General features: G+C 38.5%; 1 protein-coding gene across 1 annotated transcript; it reads right to left on the bottom strand.

Moving 5' to 3' along the window:
• Positions 1 to 18,413: 18,413 nt before the first annotated feature.
• LOC116703276 (suppressor of cytokine signaling 3) lies at positions 18,414 to 21,209 on the bottom strand. Its single transcript, XM_032537922.1, has 2 exons — positions 20,971 to 21,209; positions 18,414 to 20,255 (listed from the first exon to the last, which is right to left on the bottom strand). The coding sequence occupies exon 2, from the start codon at positions 20,120 to 20,122 to the stop codon at positions 19,505 to 19,507; it is 618 nt and encodes a 205-aa protein (XP_032393813.1). The 5' UTR covers positions 20,123 to 20,255; positions 20,971 to 21,209; the 3' UTR covers positions 18,414 to 19,504.
• Between the last annotated feature and the right edge of the window lie 1,944 nt (positions 21,210 to 23,153).

The following is a 23,153-nucleotide window of genomic DNA, read 5'->3' as shown; positions in this document are numbered from 1 at the left end:
CAGCAAAGAACACCCATAGCTGAATTTTCAGTGTGTGAACGAAAAAAAGCATGCTTGTTATAAATCATTCCCAGTTCTTGCTTGTATTTAGTTATGAGAAGTGTTGTGCATAGTACATTCAAAACAATAAAATTACATTGTTAAAAACACAATCACATGGCTCAACGTTAGTGTATCCTGATTTTAGTTTGAGTGTGAGAAGTGCTCTGTACTGGAATCCTGTGGTGAAAGAAATTTGGGATTTGATGTACTCTCTGTGTAGTTTTTGTTATTATTAGGTTTTATATCTATCTTTGTTATGGCAGGTCCTCACTGGTACCTTTTGACAATTCTATGCAACTCAGGTTTTACCCAATGACCATTGGGAATCCATAAACTTCGACTTGTGGGGCTTTCAGCTGAGAATATCTGGGAATCATTATAAAATTAGTCATTTGTCTTTAGTTTTTACATAATTACAAGTAATCCACGCAACAAGTCACAACAGAGGCATTTGCAGAGAAATCCCCATGGTGAGACAAGACAAAATGTTCTGGTGTGTTGATTACTAATCCTTTTTGAAAAATCAACAAAAGACTAAGACAAAAACGTAGGCAGACGCCTGTGCTCTCTGTTTAGTCAGGACATGAAAGATGTCCCAGGAACAACAACAAGCTGCCACTGAGATGTCGGCTAAAGACACTCAGATCTCTCACGTCACAGGAAAACCACTTCCATGGAAATGCCGCACAGCAAGCAGGGAACAATCTGATAATGTACACTGTTTGCTGTGTCCCAGCAGGCCCACACAGCCCACACACGACTCCAAAGCACGTCTCGCCACATTTTACCTCTCAACAAAACAAACCTTAACCTCAAATGCCACTGCCATGACAGTAAAAGCCACCATTATGGGCCTGCTGCCCCGCTCTTTTCATGATTGAAAAACCTACTGTAAATTGGCTCCAATCCTGTTGCTTTCCATTGCTATAAAAGGGTGTCCAGTAATATAAATGTTGACCAATAATTGTAGCAATAAGACAATAAGTTCACAAATTGTTCATTTACTCTTTAAACCATTGCTGTGGAAAAGTGGAGTTTATCTGCATTTGTGAATCTCAGAAACAAATGGCTTATTGTTAATGAAAAGTGCAGCTGGGGTAGAGATCTATAGCACAAGGTTTAGTAGCACTAAAGGGGTTATTTTATGCTGACATGCATAAAACAGTACAGTGTACCATGCACATACTGCATGTTGTGGCTTAATTTATGAACAGGGTGATAGGTTCTGTTTCTAATTGAGCTTTACTAGGGAATGCTTATTCAAGGTACTCTGAACATTGGTGCTTGATGTGTGGGTTAAGTAAAGTTGTATTCATCTACACTAGCAAAGGTTTAATAACAATGGTGCAAAAGGCCAGTCAGTGGTACCTTTTGTGAAACTTCAGTAAAATTTGATGAGTGGAAAGGAATTGGTTTGTGAGCATGGTAATAGCAGCACAGGAAATACAGGAATTAATTTCCATTCATTTTTAGTTATGGTGGCAAATCATCAAGTTATCTTAGGACACTTTCATATAGAGAAAGTCTGGACAACACTCTGTAATTAGAGAGACCCAACATTCTCTAATAAGCAAACAAAATCTTCCTTTAACAGACCAAACCTCACTGGTTCTAGGTGGGTGGCCTGCCTTTGCTTTACTTGTTGGGTAGTAGTAGTAGTTTATTTGAACATGTAAAACATAAAATAAAAAACATATATACATACATCAGCATGCATATATACAATTAAAATTACAGATAAATAAGGTCATGTAGGAGTGAGAGAGAGAGAGAGAGAGGAGAGGGAGGAGAGAGAGAGAGAGAGAGAGAAAGATTAATATAGCAATATAAAGATTTAATATAAAGTACAAATTTCACTGTCAAAGTGACGCCAAAATGAATGGGAGTCAATGGAATGGTAGTAGAAGGTGATGGCTTGTTAGCCTCATTAGATTAGATTAGATTAGATTAGATTAGATTCAACTTTATTGTCATTACACATGTACAGGACAGGCAACGAAATGCAGTTTCGGTCTAACCAGAAGTGCAATAGCAGTAAGTGCAGGTATATACAATGGTCCTATAAGTGCAAGACATGGATATGTAATGAATAAATATAGAAAAGAATACTATTATAAACAGAGTTTACAGATGGGTTTGTCCTATGAATACAAAATATAGATACAAGTATTGAGGGATTTACAGCTAGGAATTTGGTGGGTATACATAATTCAAATTTTACAGATATGTGCAAATAGCATAATATACTAATGGTTTACAGATTTTACAGGTGAGTATGTACTATGAATATATATATATAGGCGGCTATTATTATTGACAGAATTTTTACAGATAGCTATAATAAGTTAGGCTAAAATGAGCAGAATAACAATGATTTAAAGGTAGTACAAATAAAGTAAAGTTTGGGCAGAAACTATCCGAATTAAAGTGCAGTGGAAAGTAATTGCATATTACAGTTAAAGTACGGTAGTGCAGATGTAAATGTAAACAATTGGTACTGTAAATAAACAGTCAGCAGTGCAAATTGAAATGTAAGTAGTGCAAAAAGATGCCGATGTAAACAGTCGTTACTATAGTAACAGTCAGCAGTGCAGGTGAACATTATAATATTGCAGATAACAAAATGGAGGCAGGTGTGAGGAAGGAGAGGAGAGTCTATCAGTATATGGGGGAGTGGGATCAATGAGGAACGGAGTTCAATAAAGAGACAGCTCTGGGGAAAAAACTGTTCTTTAGTCTGCTGGTCCTGGTCCGGAGGACCCTGAAACGCCTGCCGGAGGGCAGGAGAGAAAACAGTCTGTGGGCTGGGTGAGAGGAGTCCTTCAGGATGCTGCAAGCTCGATGCAGACAGCGTTTCTTCTGGATGTGCTCGATGGCGGGTAGTGGAGTCCCGGTGATGCGCTGGGCGGTTTTCACCACCCGCTGCAGTGCCTTGCGCTCTGCCACGAACAGCTCCCATACCACACTGTTGCACAGTTGGTCAGGATGCTTTCTATTGCCCACAGCGATAGAGTTTTTTCCCCAGAGCTGTCTCTTTATTGAACTCCGTTCCTCATTGATCCCACTCCCCCATATACTGATAGACTCTCCTCTCCTTCCTCACACCTGCCTCCATTTTGTTATCTGCAATATTATAATGTTCACCTGCCCTGCTGCCACACTGTTACTATAGTAACGACTGTTTACATCGGCATCTTTTGCACTACTCATTTCAATTTGCACTGCTGACTGTTTATTTACAGTACCAATTGTTTACATTTACTCTGCACTACCGTACTTTAACTGTAATATGCAATTACTTTCCACTGCACTTTAATTCGGATAGTTTCTGCCCAAACTTTACTTTATTTGTACTACCTTTAAATCATTGTTATTCGCTCATTTTAGCCTAACTTATTATGCTATCTGTAAAAATTCTGTCAATAATAATAGCCGCCTATATATATATATTCATAGTACAACTCCCTGTAAAATCTGTAAACCATTAGTATATTATGCTATTTCACATATCTGTAAAATTTGCATATAGTAATACCCACCAAATTCCTAGCTGTAAATCTTGCTCACAATACTTGTTATCTATATTTTGTATTCATAGGACAAACCCATCTGTAAAACTCTGTTTATAATAGTATTCTTTTCTATATTTATTCATTCATATCCATGTCTTGCACTTATAGACCATTGTATATATCCTGCACTTACTGCTATTGCACTTCTGGTTAGACCGAAACTGCATTTCGTTGCCTTTTACCTGTATTCCTGTGTAATGACAATAAAGTTGAATCTAATCTAATCTAATCTAATCTAATCTAATGAGGCTAACAAGCCATCACCTTCTACTACCATTCCATTGACTCCCATTCATTTTGGCGTCACTTTGACAGTGAAATTTGTACTTTATATTAAATCTTTATATTGCTATATTATATCTTTCTCTCTCTCTCTCTCTCTCTCTCCCTCTCTCTCTCTCTCTCTCTCTCACTCCTACATGACCTTATTTATCTGTAATTTTAATTGTATATATGCATGCATGAATGTATGTATATATGTTTTTTATTTTAATGTTTTACATGTTCAAATAAACTACTACTACTACTCCAACAAGTAAAGGCAAAGGCAGGCCACCCACCTAGAACCAGGTGAGGTTTTGGTCTGTTAAAAGGAAGATTTTGTTTGCTTATTAGAGAATGTTGGGTCTCTCTAATTACAGAGTGTTGTCCAGACTTTCTCTATATGAAAAGTGTCCTAAGATAACTTGATGATTTGCCACCATAACTAAAAATGAATGGAAATTAATTCCTGTATTTCCTGTGCTGCTATTACCATGCTCACAAACCAATTCCTTTCCACTCATCAAATTTTACTGAAGTTTCACAAAAAGTACCACTGACTGGCCTTTTGCACCATTGTTATTAAACCTTTGCTAGTGTAGATGAATACAACTTTACTTAACCCAGCACATCAAGCACCAATGTTCAGAGTACCTTGAATCAAGCATTCCCTAGTAAAGCTCAATTAGAAACAGAACCTATTCACCCTGTTCACTAAATTAAAGCCACAAACATGCAGTATGTGCATGGTACACTGTACTGTTTTATGCATGTCAGCATAAAATAACCCCTTTAGTGCTACTAAACCATTGTGCTATAGATCTCTACCCCAGCTGCACTTTTCATTAACAATAAAGCCATTTGTTTCTGAGATTCACAAATGCAGATAAAACTCCACTTTTCACAGCAATGGTTTAAAGAGTAAATGGAACAATTTGTGAACTTATTGTCTTATTGCTACAATTATTGGTCAACATTTATATATTACTGGACACACTTTTTATAGCAATGGAAAGCAACAGGATTGGAGCCAATTTACAGTAGGGTTTTTCAATCATGAAAAGAGCAGGGCAGCAGGCCCATAATGGTGGCTTTTACTGTCATGGCAGTGGCATTTGAGGTTAAGGTTTGTTTTGTTGAGAGAGTAAAAATGTGGCGAGACGTGCTTTGGAGTCGTGTGTGGGCTGTGTGAGGCCTGCTGGGACACAGCAAACAGTGTACATTATCAGATTGTTCCCTGCTTGCTGTGCTGCATTTCCATGGAAGTGGTTTTCCTGTGACGTGAGAGATCTGAGTGTCTTTAGCCGACATCTCAGTGGCAGCTTGTTGTTGTTCCTGGGACATCTTTCATGTCCTGACATAAACAGAGAGCACAGGCGTCTGCCTACGTTTTTGTCTTAGTCTTTTGTTGGATTTTTCAAAAAGGATTAGTAATACAACACCAGAACATTTTGTCTTGTCTCACCATGGGGATTTCTCTGCAAATGCCTCTGTTGTGACTTGTTGCGTGGATTACTTGTAATTATGTTAAAAAACTAAAGACAAATGACTAATTTTTATAATGATTCCCAGATATTCTCAGCTGAAAGCCCCACAAGTCGAAGTTTATGGATTCCCAATGGTCATTGGGTAAAACCTGAGTTGCATAGAATTGTCAAAAGGTACCAGTGAGGACCTGCCATAACAAAGATAGATATAAAACCTAATAATAACAAAAACTACACAGAGAGTACATCAAATCCCAAATTTCTTTCACCACAGGATTCCAGTAACAGAGCACTTCTCACACTCAAACTAAAATCAGGATACACTAACGTTGAGCCATGTGATTGTGTTTTTTAACAATGTAATTTTATTGTTTTGAATGTACTATGCACAACACTTCTCAATAACTAAATACAAGCAAGAACTGGGAATGATTTATAACAAGCATGCTTTTTCTTACGTTACACCACTGAAAATTCAGCTATGGGTGTTTCTTTGCTGTTCTGAATTAATGTGAAGGTAAAACTGTACTGTTTTTTTGTGTTTTTTTGTATTTACTGTAAATGCAGACATGACTTTCATGTGCTGTAGATCACTGGTGTAAAGTAACAAATAACATTTACTCAAGCACTGTACCTTAGTAAAATTTGTATGTCATAAAGCTTTATTGCAGACACAGGTCCATATCACACATTATACAGTGTAAAAAGGAGATTCAAACATACATCATAATTCCATATTCGCCTATAGGGTATGCAGGCTATTGCACCAATGTTGTCTTAATCTAGAAGTGTATCTATAACAGCTTTTCAGAGGACCAACAAGGGCTTCAATTATATGGTTTTCTGACTGGTCCAGACAACACATAAAACTAAACATCAGTTGTCTTAAGAGTGCCTCACAGGTTGGCACTCTAGTGGACACAAACAGCTGATTGGCACTGTGCCACCTAGGGACACCGAGCAGCAGCCTCATTGCATCATTGTATGCTACCTTGAGCCTCTGCATACTCTTTTGCTTAAAGTTCAACCACAGTTGAGCAGTATATAGCGGTGTGAAGTAGGTTCTAAACAAAGAGCACTTCCCAGAGTCAGAGCACATGGAAAGCCTCCTTATAAGTATGTTAGCTTGAGAATAAATTTTACATCGCTGTCGGTAAAAGTCTTTGTCATCCGTCCAGTCACTGGATATGACATGACCCAAAATATGTATTTCCTCACACACAGCCAGAGGACTCTCTGACAAATAAAAAGGTCAGAGAAGTTGATTTCCTGTCCTCATCGCTTCTAACTATGATTATGTGTCTTTTCTTAACGTTATACTTTATGACGTAAGCAAGGCCATACTGAGAACACACCTTCAGTATCTGCTGCAGCCCAGCACTCTATGGACAGAGCAGGGCCGGATCATCTGCATAAATAAGATGATTAACAATAGTGTTGTCCACAAGACAGCCTGTTTTTAACCAAAATACCTTCTTGCCCCACTCCATTACTAACAGAGAATGGAGCAGATACAACATTGTCCCATTTGACCTGAAACGTTTGATGGGCATACCAAAACACTAAAATTCTCACTAAAAATGTAGGGGCACCTCTATCTAGCAATTTCACAAACAATCGGCCATGAATAATTCTATCAAATGCCTTTGACGCATCAATAAAACATAGGAATACAGATGAATTTAGGCCTGGTTACCTGGACAAAACCTCTTTAAGAGCATACATATACAGGTCAGTTTCATGCTTTCTTTTGAACCTAACCTGATTGTCAGAAGTAAGGACATACATTTCTGGCTTTATTAACAGTATTCTCTCCAGTACTTTAGACAAGATACTGGCTAATGCAAAAGGTCAATAATCGTCAACATTGTTGAGCTTACCAGCCTTGTCTTTAAGCACAGGCAGTAACATTACATACATTATAGAATTTGGCCGGACACCATGAACAAGACAACCAAGGAAAGCAAAGGACAGAGCATATGAATGTTCTGCAGAGCATATGGATGTTTTGAAGTAATGCAGTCCATACTGCAGGCTTTGTTGTTCTCCAACATATTGATGTTATTATAAATATCTGCTGCCTTAACTATCATATCTGCTGAGAAATCAATATGTTCATGATTAATTCTAACTGGGTTACTTTTAACACAACTAAAAAGCTCATGGTAGTGCTCACGCCAAAGCTCAGCTTTTTTTTCTGGGCTACCAATACTTTCAATATCAGCCGGTAAGGATGTTTTATTGGTATTCATTACTTTCACCTCTTGCCAAAAGTCAGTAAGGTTGTTGTTCTGTAGCTTATTGGCTAGCGAGGCTGCTCTCGTGTTTTCATTTTTCTCAATAAAACAGAGTGCATACTTAACTCTAGCATTTGTCAATTTTTTCATATCTTGCAATACCCCATGTCTAGGCTTAGCTGCCTCTGCCTCTGCATACTGCTCAGCAACAGACTTATTCCACCCAGCATGTACTTGTACTGTAATAAATTAATATAATTTCTCTGTATAGTGAGTGCTTTTATTTGGTACTTTAAGTATGTCGATGCCCATACTTCTTTCAGTAAGTAAATGGAATTTTGAATGCAGGACTTTTCCTTGTAACAGTATTAAAGTAAGAGTATTTCTACACAGTGAAATTACTATTTTTACTAATAAAAGATTGAAGTTCTTTTTCCATCATTTCTGTCTAAATATGTGGAAATAATGCTACTGCATATAATGTGTAAGAAAGTATAAAATTCATTGAATTTGTATATTCATACTCAAAATGGATCATCTGTAAATCTTTACAACAGTGATGGTGCTAGACTGCTATAACTCTGATCTTTTGTTTTCTTGCTGGATATCCATTTATTGGCTGCATTCTTTGCTGACCCACCCCCCTGGCACTCCTCAAGGGCATTCAAGATCATTTCTGGTCACTGGACGACCTCTATTACAGGAAAGACCCGTTCACTCTACCTGACTGAGCTCTGGTTTCTGGTTTTGTTCTCTTATCCTAAAGTTCTTGCCTAATGTCAAGACATGCATAGATGTCACACATACACAGACACTGATAAGTCCTTTCTTTATCTGTCTCTTTTTATCACAAGTACACACACACACACACACACACACACACACACAGCTTCATGTATTGAATGGCTCAACTGTGTGTCAAATGATTAGACATTTCCTGTAAAGCTGATTCCTGCTTCTGGCTTACGATCCACACATGATCCAAGAATGTGGCTGTGTGTTTTATTTTTTAGTTTTTCAAATGGCCGAGTGTTTAGTCACATCATGCATCCTCACATCAATTTCCACATTGGAGAATCAGAAACATTGTCTGCTGAGAGTCAAGCTGATTCATGGAACAGAAGGAACGACACACAGACAAGAAGCAGAACTGTGTGAGAAAAGACATAAAGAGAAAAACAAATTTATAACACTTTTACAAGTGCTGCTATAATTTGGGGACATACTGTAAATCCTGAGTTTACATATCTTTACCTACAAATTCCATTTAAATCTGGTATTTTTGAAAGTGTTTACAAAATCTGGTTTCTCTCAATCTCTCAATCTGAGGCACAAGGTTTACTTTTTGCACGACATTGAAACATCAGCAGGGGGATAATCAGGATTCTCACATGCATTAAAACACAGGGAATGATCCCAGCACCGTGTCCATGTTACCAGGGTGTGATTTGTGAACAAAGCAGAGAGGGAATGTTTTTGATCAAGCACAACAACAAAAAAACATGCAATAAGTAAATCCCCCTTTCAATACCATGTATGTAGTGCCACGTACTCAACCAGCCATACCAAAACACACACTTGAATTTAAATATCCAATGGAAAATAATCTCAAAATGACATAGCACAACGTGGAGTCAACATAAAATAGCGTGTTCCAGCCAGGGAGTGGAAGCGAAAACCAATTAGTGCGTTTACGTGCATTTAAAAAAAAAACTAATATACTGTACATTCAGGTTTAGGCAATTACCCCGATTTCTCTAGGGTAAACACCTTACCTTATAACCTGGTTAACAGAGCTGGAGAACTCCTTTAGTAACCATTCCTTCATGTATAGCTACACCAAGCAGCCCCCGCTGCGGCCGTTTGCAAACATTAATGTAAATTATCTAGCTAATGAAATTCTTGCTAATTTCACCCGATTGGTTACAAATAACGTTATGAGCTGAACAAGTTGTCATCTGGTGGGAACACTGCTGTCCTATGCTGTGACAAGGTTGTGTGAATGAAACATTAAGTTGCAAAATTTTACCAATTTAGTGAGCAGTCTGTGTAATTTTGAGATAGGTCAACCGGAAAAACGTCAGTTGTGGGTTGGAGGTAGAGCTAACACATCAACACATCAACTAATTGTGACATTGACTTTGAATGTATCTTTAGTTACTTTGCATATTCAAATTAATTATACAAAATAATATGAATAATCTGTGATGTATTAAAATGGATAAAGAGGAGACTTTATTGATCCAGTGGTGAAATTCACAAGCTGTAGCTGTCAATTGAAACTTCTGCTGTTATTTTGGTGAAAGTAACTCAAAAGTAATGCAAAAGTAGTGTAACACATTACACAATTCCCAGACAGTGATATTGTAATATAACTAATTACTCTCACATGACAGTAACTGGTAATCTATAACATATTAAATTTTGGAAGTAACTTGCCCAACAAGGCTCACTTGTATGAGATCAAAATAGTGCGGGGACACTCCACTAATATGAGACAATCATTCACATAAATTATTTTTTGTCTTTTAAAGAATTTAAATATGCATTACATAATTCTGTGATAGACAAAAATTAATATGTGAATGATTGTCTCATATCAGTGGAGTGATATGAGTCAAATACGAACCTGATTACACAGGAGGTGAATATTGAAAGTCTGTTCAATGTAAAGCTCAATACCCACACACAAGACTTACAGCTGTTGCTTTAATGGTGGTAGCTTTGTGACCTGTCATAAACAGAGATAGTGCCATGGAGTGTCAGGAGTGTGCAGATCCCTAGCGTTAGGTCAGCATGAAAGCCTGCAGGCATGCGCACATGTTTTTAAAGCCTTGACTTACAAGGATTTGCGGCTCACCCCTTGTTTTTTGGAAAATGTTTGTTTGTATTGGCTGATAAGGCCAGGGCAGCTACAGCTTGCAAATAAAAATCAGAAAGTTAGAGGAAACAAAGAAGAAACAAAAGACAACAGTCTTTGCAGAGCACTGTTAGTGTACTGTGAATTTATTACTGTTTTTGAATGACTGTTTATTGGAAGCAAATGTGTGTCTACACGGTAACTTTAATGGCTTTAAAAATGTAGCATGTCTCAAAACCTAGATTAGCACATCACAGCTATACACACTCCATGAGAACACAGTGTAGATGGACTTATCTGCTTATCTATTAAATGCCTAATTGCATCTATAAAAAGTCAAACTTGAAGAAAATGTCTGACAAACTACTAGTCGGCTAGTTTTTACTATAAAGGAGTTTAGATTTTCCATTAGTGTGGTGTGGGTGGTGTTGCAGAGGCAGTTATTTTCTTTCTAACCTTACTTGTAACCAAGAAATGTCCGAGGAAATCCCTGGAATATTGATGGAAGTACCAGAATACTTCTGAGAAAAAATGCTTCTTGCAAAACTATAATGTTCCACAAAAAGTCACAATATTATGTGTTTCCTCTATTTAATATGCAGAACTGCTGCATTTTCACTTCTCTCTTTAAACATGCATGGAGAAGTATTGTTATTAAAGTCAAATTAAGTTGTTGTGGGCAGCATGTACCCTTGAACATTTATTGCATAGATGGAAACATCTTTACACATAGAGCATTTATTTATATACCAAAATATTTGGTTCCCATGGTAATGACAACCTGCGCTGCACACTGAATGGGGATACTTTTAGTTTTATCACGTCACACTACAACCAGGACCAAGCCTCATGACAGAGACACACCCTTTTCCAATACAACACACAAACACGCACACACCAATACACACAGTGATGTCATATTGTAGTCCAACACCAGACAAAAACGTCATACCATTGCGTAACAACTTCTTTTTTCAACAAACACTGTTGTTGGGTTTATTAAAATAAAGATGCTCATGACTCAGAAGAAAGTTATGGTTTTATAACCCCTCAGCTTTCCCAACATTTGGTATAACAGAGAAAAAAAATCTCTGACCAACCAAAGATATATACATTTATATTTATTGATTGTTTGAAGTGTTTTCCATTCAGATCAGATGAACAGGAAGTGAGTCAGGCTATCACCACAGCGTTGCACAGCAACAAGCCTAAAAACCTCAACAATTTTTTTACACTATCTATTCAGTGTTATTTCATATCTGATTGTATTTTTTGTGAAGCTTATACATTCCCTGCTGTGTTTGTAAGGTTTCCTTGTGTTTTCCCATGTTGGTACTTATAAAGGTTGTGTTTGCACAGTGTATCGACGTATCTCATGCAGTAACCATCCACCAGAAAGACGTCATTTCACTCTGTTTCAGATTCCTACTATTGTGCTGTACCAGGCTGCTTTTTACAGCAGTGACTAAGAGGGTGTTTCCCGACAGTGCAGGAGGACTGCTAGGGATTTCTTTTCAGCTGATATTGTTTACATTTAGAACCCGCTTGACAATTACAAGCACACCAACTGTAATTTTAGTTTCAGGAAATGCAGAAGAGAAAGGAAATTACCAGTGTTTTACCTGAACTTGCAGTACTTACAATAACTTCATGGCTTGTATTAAATGAAAGCAAATCAAACAGCCATATCTGGTCACTGGTTATTTTTGCCCTTTGCACTAGCTTAATGAATAGTGTGTACCCATTGTAAATCCATAATGTGCTGACTATTGTTAGCTCATTGTGTAGGTGTGTGGAACCAAGCTGTGATGTAGCCTAATTGTGGCTCTTGTGTGACTCAAAGGGGGATTTTTACATCAAGCCGATCCTGAAAAAGGACAAATTGTGTATCATGGATTGAATTACCAAGGAAATCTAAATACTTCAAAGTGGCCTGTTGGTACTTGTGTGCCTTGTTTCCAGTAAAACTGTAGACAGGTTTTCATACTATTACACTGTGATTACGCAAATCATTTCTACATGATTACATCCTCAACTGAGCACTAAATTACTACTTCTAGATAAGTAAAATGTACAGTGCTGTATTCACTTTATCAGGTACACCTGTATTGCAATCCAACGTGGGGTGGCAGGAGCTCAGTCCTTAGTAACTTAGTTTGGGAACGGAGGGACGCCGGTTCTAGTGACTGTGCGGACCAAGTATAGAGTGTGCACCAGTAATAGAAAAGTACCAGTTCACCTCCTGGGCACTGCCAAGGTGCCCTTGAGCAAGGCACTGCACCCCCAACTACTCGGGTTGCTTGTCATGGGCAGCCCCCTCACTCTGACATCACTCCATTAGTGCACGTAGAGGTCCTGGGCATGCGTTTGTGTTTTGGGGGCCTGTGTGTAATGTGTGTAACTAACAGAGTGTACAAATGTATGGGAAACCATTGTGGGATCAATAAAGCATGTCTTCATATTAATCTTAATCTAGTACAACAGCTCAGCCAGCCAACCACTCTACATACAAAGATAATAATGTTCAGTTTTGAATGACGCTGTTAGAGCGGTATTAATTTAATTATGTTTAATATTGAAGTTGTAGTGTGCAGTGGGGTTAAACTGGAATGTGTTGTACTGCGAGGGGTTTCCGTTTACATTAACATGAGGGGAGAAGAATTTTAGATAAATATTTCAACATAATGCAGTCCAGTACAGCACAACTACTACAGCCTCAGTAAAAAACATAGTTAATTAACAAAAACTATACGCTTTTTAAAGGTGGGGGGTGTATCTCAGTAAAAAAACATATAGTTAATTAACAAATACTATAAGCTTTTTAAAGGTGGGGGTGAACCTGATCATGTGACCAGGGAGGGTTTATATTACACTCACTGACATATTGTAGTGACTACCAGTTGCCAGTGTGCGGTAACTAAAATTACTGAAAGAAGAATATTAATTTAAATTAACAAGTGGAAAAATGAGGAATTAAACTCGCACAACCCTCATATTGTTGTGTTCTTTGTGTATTGCTTTCTGGGATCTGTATGATACTGAAATAAACATGGTCATTTTGAGAACTGCCAGAAGAACTCATGCACAATACCTTCAGTGGTTTCTAATTTTGAAGCATTGCCTCATATTTATTCCTGCTCTGTTTTTCCTCTTCTAGCCTTGAAGACCCCCCCCCCCCCCATTCTGAGGCAAAGCAGATCTAGTGATATAACAGTCCACACAAAGCCACTAAAGTGGCTTCAGGCTCAGAGGATTCAGGCTCAAAGAAAACCTACGCATATTTATAGTAGAACAGCCAGGCAGTGGATTGGAGCACAGGGAAGTGGAGGGCTGACAGTAAATCTGGAGGCCTGGAGGAGGAACAGGAGGAGCGTGCCCAGAGAAGAGCCTCAGAGGGTGGGACTTGCAGGCCATGGTGACTCACTGCTACTCCCTGGTTGGCTCTCATATCTGGCATCTGGAGCTCATTGACAAATGACTCCATGGCAACCAGCAGTTGTGGAATTGTAAACAGACTGAGAGACTGGAAAGAGGAAAGCAGGCTTTCGCTGTTTCTCCATCACACACTCAAGAGCTCCAGTCAGCTTACTGTATACTATCTGCTGAGGTCAAAGAGAGCAAATGCAGGGAAATGATTGGGTGCACATACAGATACAGACCTTCCTCCTTGCATAGAGTAATATGCTACTTTCTGCAGCATTCAGGATTCAGATAAAAACAATTAAGAGTTATTTTTGCCATTGTAAAAAGTGAACACAGCCCAATAATAAATGCTGACAGTATTCTAATGTATCGCACACTTGGTCAAATTGCAATAATGTTTTAGAATATTTGAGAAGTGAAAAATAAAAGATAATATATCATACTTCCCCTACAGTGCGTTTTTATTTATTTATCTGGATGTCACCGTGTGTGACCTGCTGTAAGTACTTTAGCTTCTGTAACTTTCCTCATTTCAATACATAGAATAAGCCGCAAGAATTACTAGACACCCTGGCAGTTCCCTGGGGAAATACAATTTCAATTTTCTCAGTGGTTCCCATCCTCCCAGAACTGCCAGCAACTGCATAAGAAACTGCATCAATGTCTCATTGGCATTTTGAGTGAAAGTGAGAGGGGTTTGAATTCAGTGTGGATGGTCAAAAAAATCTTTTACTTACAAACATAATGAATGTTGCTGATGATCAGACAACATAGCTGTACCACATACAAATGCTAGAAACAATGCTACAAATGAGCCAGAATAGCTGACGTCATCTGTGAGTGCAGGGCTTTTAAAAACTGACAGACTATCGGGAGGAGAAGCTTCCCCTGTTTTTTAAGCTTCTATGACTTTTGGAAAATAATTATTTATTTAGGATTCAGATGATGCATCAAAAGTTGCTCGCTCAGCCCTGCAAAAGTAAATTCCCCAATCCTGAATAAATGTAAATAATTGTAGAATAAATTTAGTTAATCAGACAATGCAAAATTACCAATTACCATCCCTTCTGGGATTGTTTGTGTTATTTTTAACTGTATGCTTTATGATAAATACATGGCCAAAGTTCAGTCCAACAGACTGGCCTATGAGTTCTACTTTATTGATCAATTGCGCTGAGGGAAAAAGAACATAAATAGAATTACATACATATCTACAGTCAGTAGGACAAAGGGCTTAAAATGCTTAAACATTTGTACTAGTTCTAACAAGTTTTTTAAAGTTTTTAACACTGAGTAGTGCTTGTTTCAAGAACTCTCTACAGCCAGATGTCTTTACTTGGTACCAGCGAATTTTAGCAGATTAAAGATTATTTATCTTGTACGGGGAATCATTTACATCTGCTTACTAAAGTTTGAGTGCTTGACACATCACACAGCCACATTTAAAGGATTTTTATTAGTTCAAAAAGTAAAAAAAACAAATACTTTCAGAAGTGATCCCTGCTTCTGTTCTGTGAGCGCTTTTAGAGAGTCTTTTAAAGACGTCAGTAGGTATAGAATATATAGGAACCACAAAACAGTCGTGATCAGATTGTTTCACAAGACTATTGTTTGTATTACTCATCTTTCTGTCATGTTTGACATCTGTGGAAATGTACACTTTAATGTGTGATGTCAACCTAGAGATATGAAGTCCACGAAATCCCACATACTGCTTGTAATGGATTTTCATCCAAAATTCAGGGACATGGGCTCAAGGACCTATTTACTTTTTCTAGAACCCAAGTCTCATTTTGTACAATCATTAACATTTAAAATACCAAAGTTATTCTTAGGACTTCCAAGAACAACCTGATATGGGAGCTGTAATGGTTTCAGATGCAGCAACTGGCTGGGGGTGTAGCCACAATGACAGATATATGGCCTGTGTGAGCAGTGCTCTGACTCTGCAGCGCTTCTTCTCTAGAATCACATGACCCAGGGACTACCAGAGAATTTCTCCTGAGCGACGCAGAAAGCCTGCATGCTTTTAATAGTCCTAGACTGGTTTCAGCTGGCTTTAAATGTGTTTTATGTCTTTCATGCATAAATGCCTTTGAAAGGTTATTAATACTTAGATATATGATAACAACACTGACAGATGCTCCAAACCACTCAACACATAATAAATTGTACAGAATCATGCACATGTGTTTTATTTTCTGTGTTTGCTTCTCCTTCTATCTCACTTGAGTGTTGTGTATACATGGAGGTCAGGCTTACTGGGAATCAAGAGTAATGGGCTTTTTTGTGCTCAGCAGTTTTGCAGCAGCCTGCACTTATTTGGTATTGTTACACACAAAGTAATGTATTCAGTCCCGCACTTTTCTACTTAAAATAAATTTGACAGGAAAAGTGATTCATGATTTTTCCCAAAATCCTTACATTGTTTAGTTTTGAAAGGGGGGGGGAGAATTTAATGTTTCACAATTAAAGAAATAATTTCCAAAACTGTGTTGTGACACAATAATGTGAGCCAATAATTACATACTAAAAAGGGGCGACTAACTCTGTATTTCAGTAGAACCATGGAGGTTTGATATCGAGGCATTATTAAGAAAAATAATACATTTTTCTGGACCACTCACAGAGCAGAGGCATAGAGTCCTCAGAGGCCCCGTATGTCTCTGAAAGCTCTTCACTGAGCCTTGTTAGCTAAGCGGAAACAATAAAGTTCTGTGGAAGCAGGTAGAGCACAAGCTGATTCCTGTAAATATGTTGGATATGGGGGTTATTGCAGATTCCCGTTCATCCATAGTTTTAGCGCTTTTCTGTAAATGTGCATGTTTTCCTGGCTGTAGTCGGTGAGGGATCTGTGCTTTCAGGGGAGTTACAATAAAGAAGCCACAAACAGACCCCATAATTTATAATTGTCTGTTGCATATTTCTGAAACATGCCATCAGTGCAAAATTATGTTTATAAGCAACTGTCATAGAATTAGTTAAAGTCATGAAGTACGGTATTAAGGGGCCAGCCACAACATTAGGGTTAGAGAAACTGCCAAATTAAATAATTTCTTGGTCCAAGAAATTTAACAAAGACAGGTTGTTGGATGCATTTTTTTATGGCTATATAATGAAAGCACTCAAACACATACAGATGAAAACAAGACACTTTTTTATAAAGGAAAGGGGCCATGGAGCACAGGATGTGTTGTTCTAAAAATAATCCTCACTGTGGTATAGCTGGTTTAAGTCAAACTGTGTGCCGGTGAACAGACACTTTGGCAGACACGTTCTTGTTTAGGAGCATGTTGTTCCTGTGAGCTGGCAGCACTCAGCTTCATTACTGGATAAGGTGCAATACGTGCAAGATTAACTTGTCTTCTAATGTGTCAACTTCTTGTGAACACATTAGGAGACAAGTTAATCATTAATTGTTGACATATGTCTATCTGAGTGTTTGTACACACAGGGCGAGGGCCATTTATGAGTTGCATGCCTGTAAGAGGCATTTAGGTGGCATCATTATGCATGTGCATGTGAGAGCATGTTATGTCATGCTAACACCTACAGTAAATCCAATGAGTCACAGCAGAATAGAGTAGTTGCTTCTCTAGAAGACTGTTCTAGGCTTCTAGTGTATTTTGTCTGAAGCAGCTGCTCAACTTCTTTGTTAGAGGAAAAGGTTATAAGTTCAGAAAACAAGATAATATGTCCTGTTTAAAGCTGAAAATAATACATGTGTAGTGTCTTCTAGGAAACATATCTTTAAAAGAGGAACTTTAAAGCTCTTGATATTTGATAAACTGATATCACATTGAGATATGATTGTGTTTAGTGCGTCTCTACAAATGTAGCGTCACACAGTGGTGGTTTCCCATCAGGGCTTGAGGTTAAGTTGGTGAGAAGGTAACACTTCATAAGAAAATCATAAATGTACTATATGTAATGTGCAGAGATGTCAAAAGTATTCACATTCAACACTCAGGTAGAAGTATAGATATTAGGGTTTAAAAAGACTTCTGTAGAAGTTGAAGTATCAACTCAAACTTTTTACTCAAGTAAGAGTGTAAAATTACTGGTTTCAAAATTACTTAAAGTATACAAGTAAAAGTAATGCAAGGGGAAAAAAGGCCATGAAGAACAAAAGCTAAGGCAGTGCCACAGGGGCCTATAGTACATTACCCCATCTCCCACAAAAAAAACTTTTTTAAAGGTCATAATGACTATAATGTTGTATTAAAATGTTAATGTTGAAAAATTTGGGATGTACCTGTTTCAGCCACATTTATGTCCATTGAGAATGCAAATACATTAAAGCACCATACATGTGGACTACATGTGTTTCATGGAGCCGAAGATATGATGACTATGTGCCTTGTATTGTAGTGGTGCAAAAAAACAAAAGTCCTACTCAAGTAAGGTAAGAAAGTATTTGTACTTCATTACTTGACACCTCTGTTAATGTGTAGTGTGTTTCACTATTAGTCAGTCATTCCCTGTGGAAATAATGTTGTAGTCATAAAACAAATTCAAGAGTGAGATCTCATTTCATAGAAAAATAGTGCTCTTTTATTATAAATTAATGAAATGTTATCATACAAATATAAATAAGTGCAAAGTTTTATCAGTCTGCTTGCTTCGTTAAACAAATGTCTTCAAGCATTCACAGCCAGTGGTTCGGCTGGCAAAAGTATATCTTTATAAAAGACTGCATAAAAACATCTTCACTCACGCAAATTTTATGAAAATAAGATACATGTTGACTCTTCTCCTTATTAGGAAAAGAAAGATACCATGTTGCAATCCTGTCTGTGCCAAAAGTACTACCACATCTTTTCCTGACCCTGAAGACATATTAAGCAGTGGTACTGTTATCTCAAGTAAGATCCTCTAGGACTCAGTCATTCAGGCAGGTTTGGCGAAAATCCTTCCTCTAAATAAAATATCAGGACTACATCTTCTTTCCACATTTAACAGTCTTAAATCTTATAAGATTCAGATTTGTTTTCCCATCGTGGCCGTTGCTTATATACACCCAGAAGGCCATCAGTGTCCACTCATTTGTACTCTAAGTTTCCACTGTCTGTGAATTTCCAGCATGGTCAAAGATCCCAGAATGCTGGGCGGACGTCTCAAATATGTCCAAGATTATCACCCGAGGCCAGCCTGACCGTAAAAGCCGATCAAGCTTTAATGGATGGATGATTTTCTGAGGCTGATGTGTGCAAGCTCGACAGCTTCACAGCACATTTGGTTGGCAGCAGCAGAGGGAACCTGTGTGTCATCAGACGGTAGACATCTTCAGTTTTCAGTAAGTTGTGTCATCAGTGAGGCAGAGGAGGTTCTGTCTCTTTCACACCACCAGATAACAGCAGTGCTCGCTTTCTCTTGGCCCTGTTAGTGGATTAGTCCATGTGGGGCTTAAGAGACTGAAGCCCACTTTTTCTGTGAGACCTACACACATCTTGTCAGTACGATAAACTGCTCCTTTACACAAGCACGATCTCGGACTTGACTCTTTTGACTTTGCTTCAGTGTTACTCCTCAGATACAGCAAGTTCCCTCACACGTAGCTGAGCTGAAACCATGCCATTACTTTCATGTCTTTGCCCCTTCAAGAGCATAAGTCCAACACCTTTAGATTGGAGCGTCATACTCCTGCAGAAACTCCTTCAGAGGATGAGGAAGTTGGTCTCTTTGAGAAGAAATGTCCAAATGTCCATTGACTGTTTTTCTGCACAAGTGCTGCAAGGTGGATAAGATACAGGGGAGAGGTTTGATGAGCTCCAGAGGGATCTTCTCCCCTCCAGAGTAAATGTAGTAGGTATTCCCACTGCGAGTGTTCCCTTTGCTCTGAGGCATGTAGAAATGGACCAGCTTGAGGATGCAGTCAAAATGGGGAACAGACTGAATGTTCTTAGGATCTGTTTGCAAGTAAAAAGAGGAAGTGTCACATTGGATACGCAGGTTCTTGGTGCCCGACGCCGTCTTCACGCTGAGGGCGAACAGGTGTCGGTTGTCGGAGCTGTCCCTGATGAGAAACGTGCCGGTTGTCTCGGTTGCCAGCATGGCGTTGGCCTCCTTCCCAGTGATCGCGCCCCAGTAGAAGCCACTCTCCTGGAGCTTGTGTAGCGTGGCAACGACCATCTGGTACTGCGTTTTGGAGGTGAAAGTCTTGTAACGCTGAGGCAGCAGCATACTGGAGTCCAAGAGGCTGCTGCTCATTGCGGTGTCAAACTTGCTGTAAGTTACCATGGCGCTGTGCCCACTCTCTAGATAGCCTGGGGAGCACTGGGCGCCACACAGACAAGAGAAGAAGAGGTGGGGTAAAAGAGAGGTTCAAAGGGTTGTCACCGAGGGCATGAAGAGGTCAGTCTGTCTGAAACACCTGAGGAGACAAGCGAAGGGGATGTGAGTTTGAGTTCAGTGTGGAAAATGTGGTACTAAACATAAAATGCAGTTTAAAAGTTATACATTGACATGACAAAAAGTAATAGCAGATCAGTTTTATTCATGTTTAGATCTAAATAACAGCTGCAGCAGCTCTACAGGAAACTATTTTTCCAGATGTGGAAACTCTGTATATCATGTGTTTAAACATCCCATACAACAAACATCATAATATCCCCTTGCGGGACTAATAAAGTATTATTAAGGTATTATTATTATTATTACTATTATTATTAATATTATTATTATTATTATTATTATTATTATTATTATCCCTGGTGATGATGGGGAAATTGTCCCAGAGCACCATTGCTTTTGTTGTTATAAAACAAAAAAATAGACACAAACTGCTATCCTCTTTTGAGAGGAGTTGTGGCTTTAACATTGTGTTCAGATGAAATGCTCCCATGTAAATTCGAGCCATTTCGGGGAAACTTTTTGTGCAATCTGCCCTCGGGACTCGGTCAATTCCAGTAATGACATCGTAATTTAGATTGCGCAATTTACACACCACAACTCGGTTTCAGTAAAAAAAATAAAAATTACCTCACTCATACAAATACGCAACATTATTTATATCCACCTTTAGCCTTTATGGAATACATAGACGAGAAGTAGCCTAGTATGCGAAGAAAAAAAAAACTGAGCCTCACCTTGAATAGTTTTTCCAAACTCGCTCGTTTAAAATAAATCCAAGTGTGAGTCGCTGGATAGATGTCTGTTCACAGTCAGGATGACACAAGTGTTTCCAAGTTCTTTTGCAACAAACTTCAGACTTTTGAAGTAGTTTTCTCGGTGTGTATCCCTGCTGAGCTGAGAGTTACTAGCGAAGCAAGAGGAGAAGAGACATTATAACTGTTCGGAGACTCCGCCTCCGCCTTCCAGTAAGCCTCTTTCTCTCTTAGCACATTGACAGGAAGCATTTTTTTTAAGGATTCCTGCTATGAGCAGCGCCCGCCCCCCGCTGTTGATGAAGTGAAGGAGTTCCAGGCAATACTTATTTACCTTTGGTAACCTAGTAGCCTACCGGTCTCTTCAGGGTCTTAGAAAGACTTTAAATAATGCAATCTTTTGTGTATTTATTTTGTTGTTGTTGTTGAGAATTTAAGATCCTGCTATAGCATAAGACATTTCGATTAGGCTGAATGAATGAATGAATGAAGGAATGAATGAATGAATAAATGAATGAATGAATGAATGAATGAATGCATTTTTTGGTAGGAATTCCGCTTTAGCGTCAATTATGAAGGGATGATTCAGTCTGTAGTCGGTTTCTGAGCAATTCACAGTAGGCCTAGCTCGTAGGCTCAGTACCAGTTATCCAGAGAGGGCGCCACATTTTGGGTAACTTCATAGAGCATAATATGACTTTATTTCCTTATAAAAACAGATTGTAGCCAGACAAGTTGTGTGCCTGTTTTCCCTGCAGTCATTATGAGCATATTTTACTGTACTGAAAACCCTTTGTTAACTTGTCATTCAATATCAAATATATACTTTACTATATAGTACGCAATTAACTGTGTTATTTTCTTGTGTTTTGTCCCGGGCTCTATAAAACCTGCCACAAAAATACCTTCCTGGGACACTTTAATAACAACTACATGTAAGCAAAAATAAGTGTTTTTGTCAACTGTAACTCCTCACATACAGGTGGAGGCTGGTGCGAACACAGATGGTGTACAGATTCACACAGTGAATGAAAAGAACAGTTGTAATAATATAAAGTATGTCTTTATAGGAGAAATTACAATTGTTGTTGTTGTTGACAAATACATTACATTTAATAAACACAACACAACATGTCCTCATAGGTGCTGACAATTACATTATAGTGTGTTATACACCATGTAATAAACGTTGATACAGTGATTATGAATGCAAAATTATTGGTTTCGTATAAAAATCCAATCAGAATTCATGAAAAATATAGGATATTTTACTAGAAAGTAAAAATAGGTTTAAACAAATTCTTATTATGTCTGAGATCTGTTAAAACTAATTTAGGGATAGTCCATTTCTGCTCCTAGAGTAAGTTATACTTACTTCATGATACTTTGTATATCAGCATTAGGCTGTCTAAAGAAAGCTGACTTCAGATGATAGAGTCTAATCTTTGGTAACATGTTTGTGACTGATAGAATCATCATGCTATTCACATCAACTCCCCCCCCCCTGACTCAGCAATGACCATCATCAGCCTCAGGTGGTAACTGTACTGCACAATAACCTCAGGCTATGGTGTCATGTCAGGTATGGCCTTCCTTTAAACAACTCACTCATTGTATTCATCATGTAGAAGATACGTGCATATCAGACAGAAAACAGCTATGAAACTTTTCAGCATTGAGCATCTGTTTTGGCGTATACCTCGGCTGGGAGCTGGTCAGAGGGAGGGGGTTGTGGGCAACGGACTGACGCCACAGAGCTTGATGGGTTTTTGGTAAGAACCAGCTGTGTCCACAGAGGTGAGTCAGGTGTTGTCTGATTCAGACCACCAGCAGGATGGGGGGGGGGGGGGGGGGGGGGGTGGATCACTGGGATTGCCTTGTAACAATTCACTCGTTTCCAGAAAGTCTATTGTGTCATCATTGTGAGGCATGTATTTAGAGTCCAGCCATTTCTGGGACCATAATACCAGTCAATGAAAGAAAGAAGAGAAACCTCCCAAAACCATGTTTTAGCTCCCCAACTCTCCATGGAAACGACTATACACGTTATAACAGCATGCTGACTTGGCTTTTTAGCATGTATACTGTAATTTCCCCAAATCAGTTACACTTTTGATAGAGTGGAAAAGAAGGACCTTTAAACGTGGTGAGGAGGAAGAAGTATA

This window comes from Etheostoma spectabile, chromosome 15 (genome assembly GCF_008692095.1).
Source record: "Etheostoma spectabile isolate EspeVRDwgs_2016 chromosome 15, UIUC_Espe_1.0, whole genome shotgun sequence".
In the NCBI taxonomy this organism is placed as follows: domain Eukaryota; kingdom Metazoa; phylum Chordata; class Actinopteri; order Perciformes; family Percidae; genus Etheostoma; species Etheostoma spectabile.
Note: the sequence above shows the minus strand (reverse complement) of the source record. Positions and strands in the feature narration are given on the sequence as shown.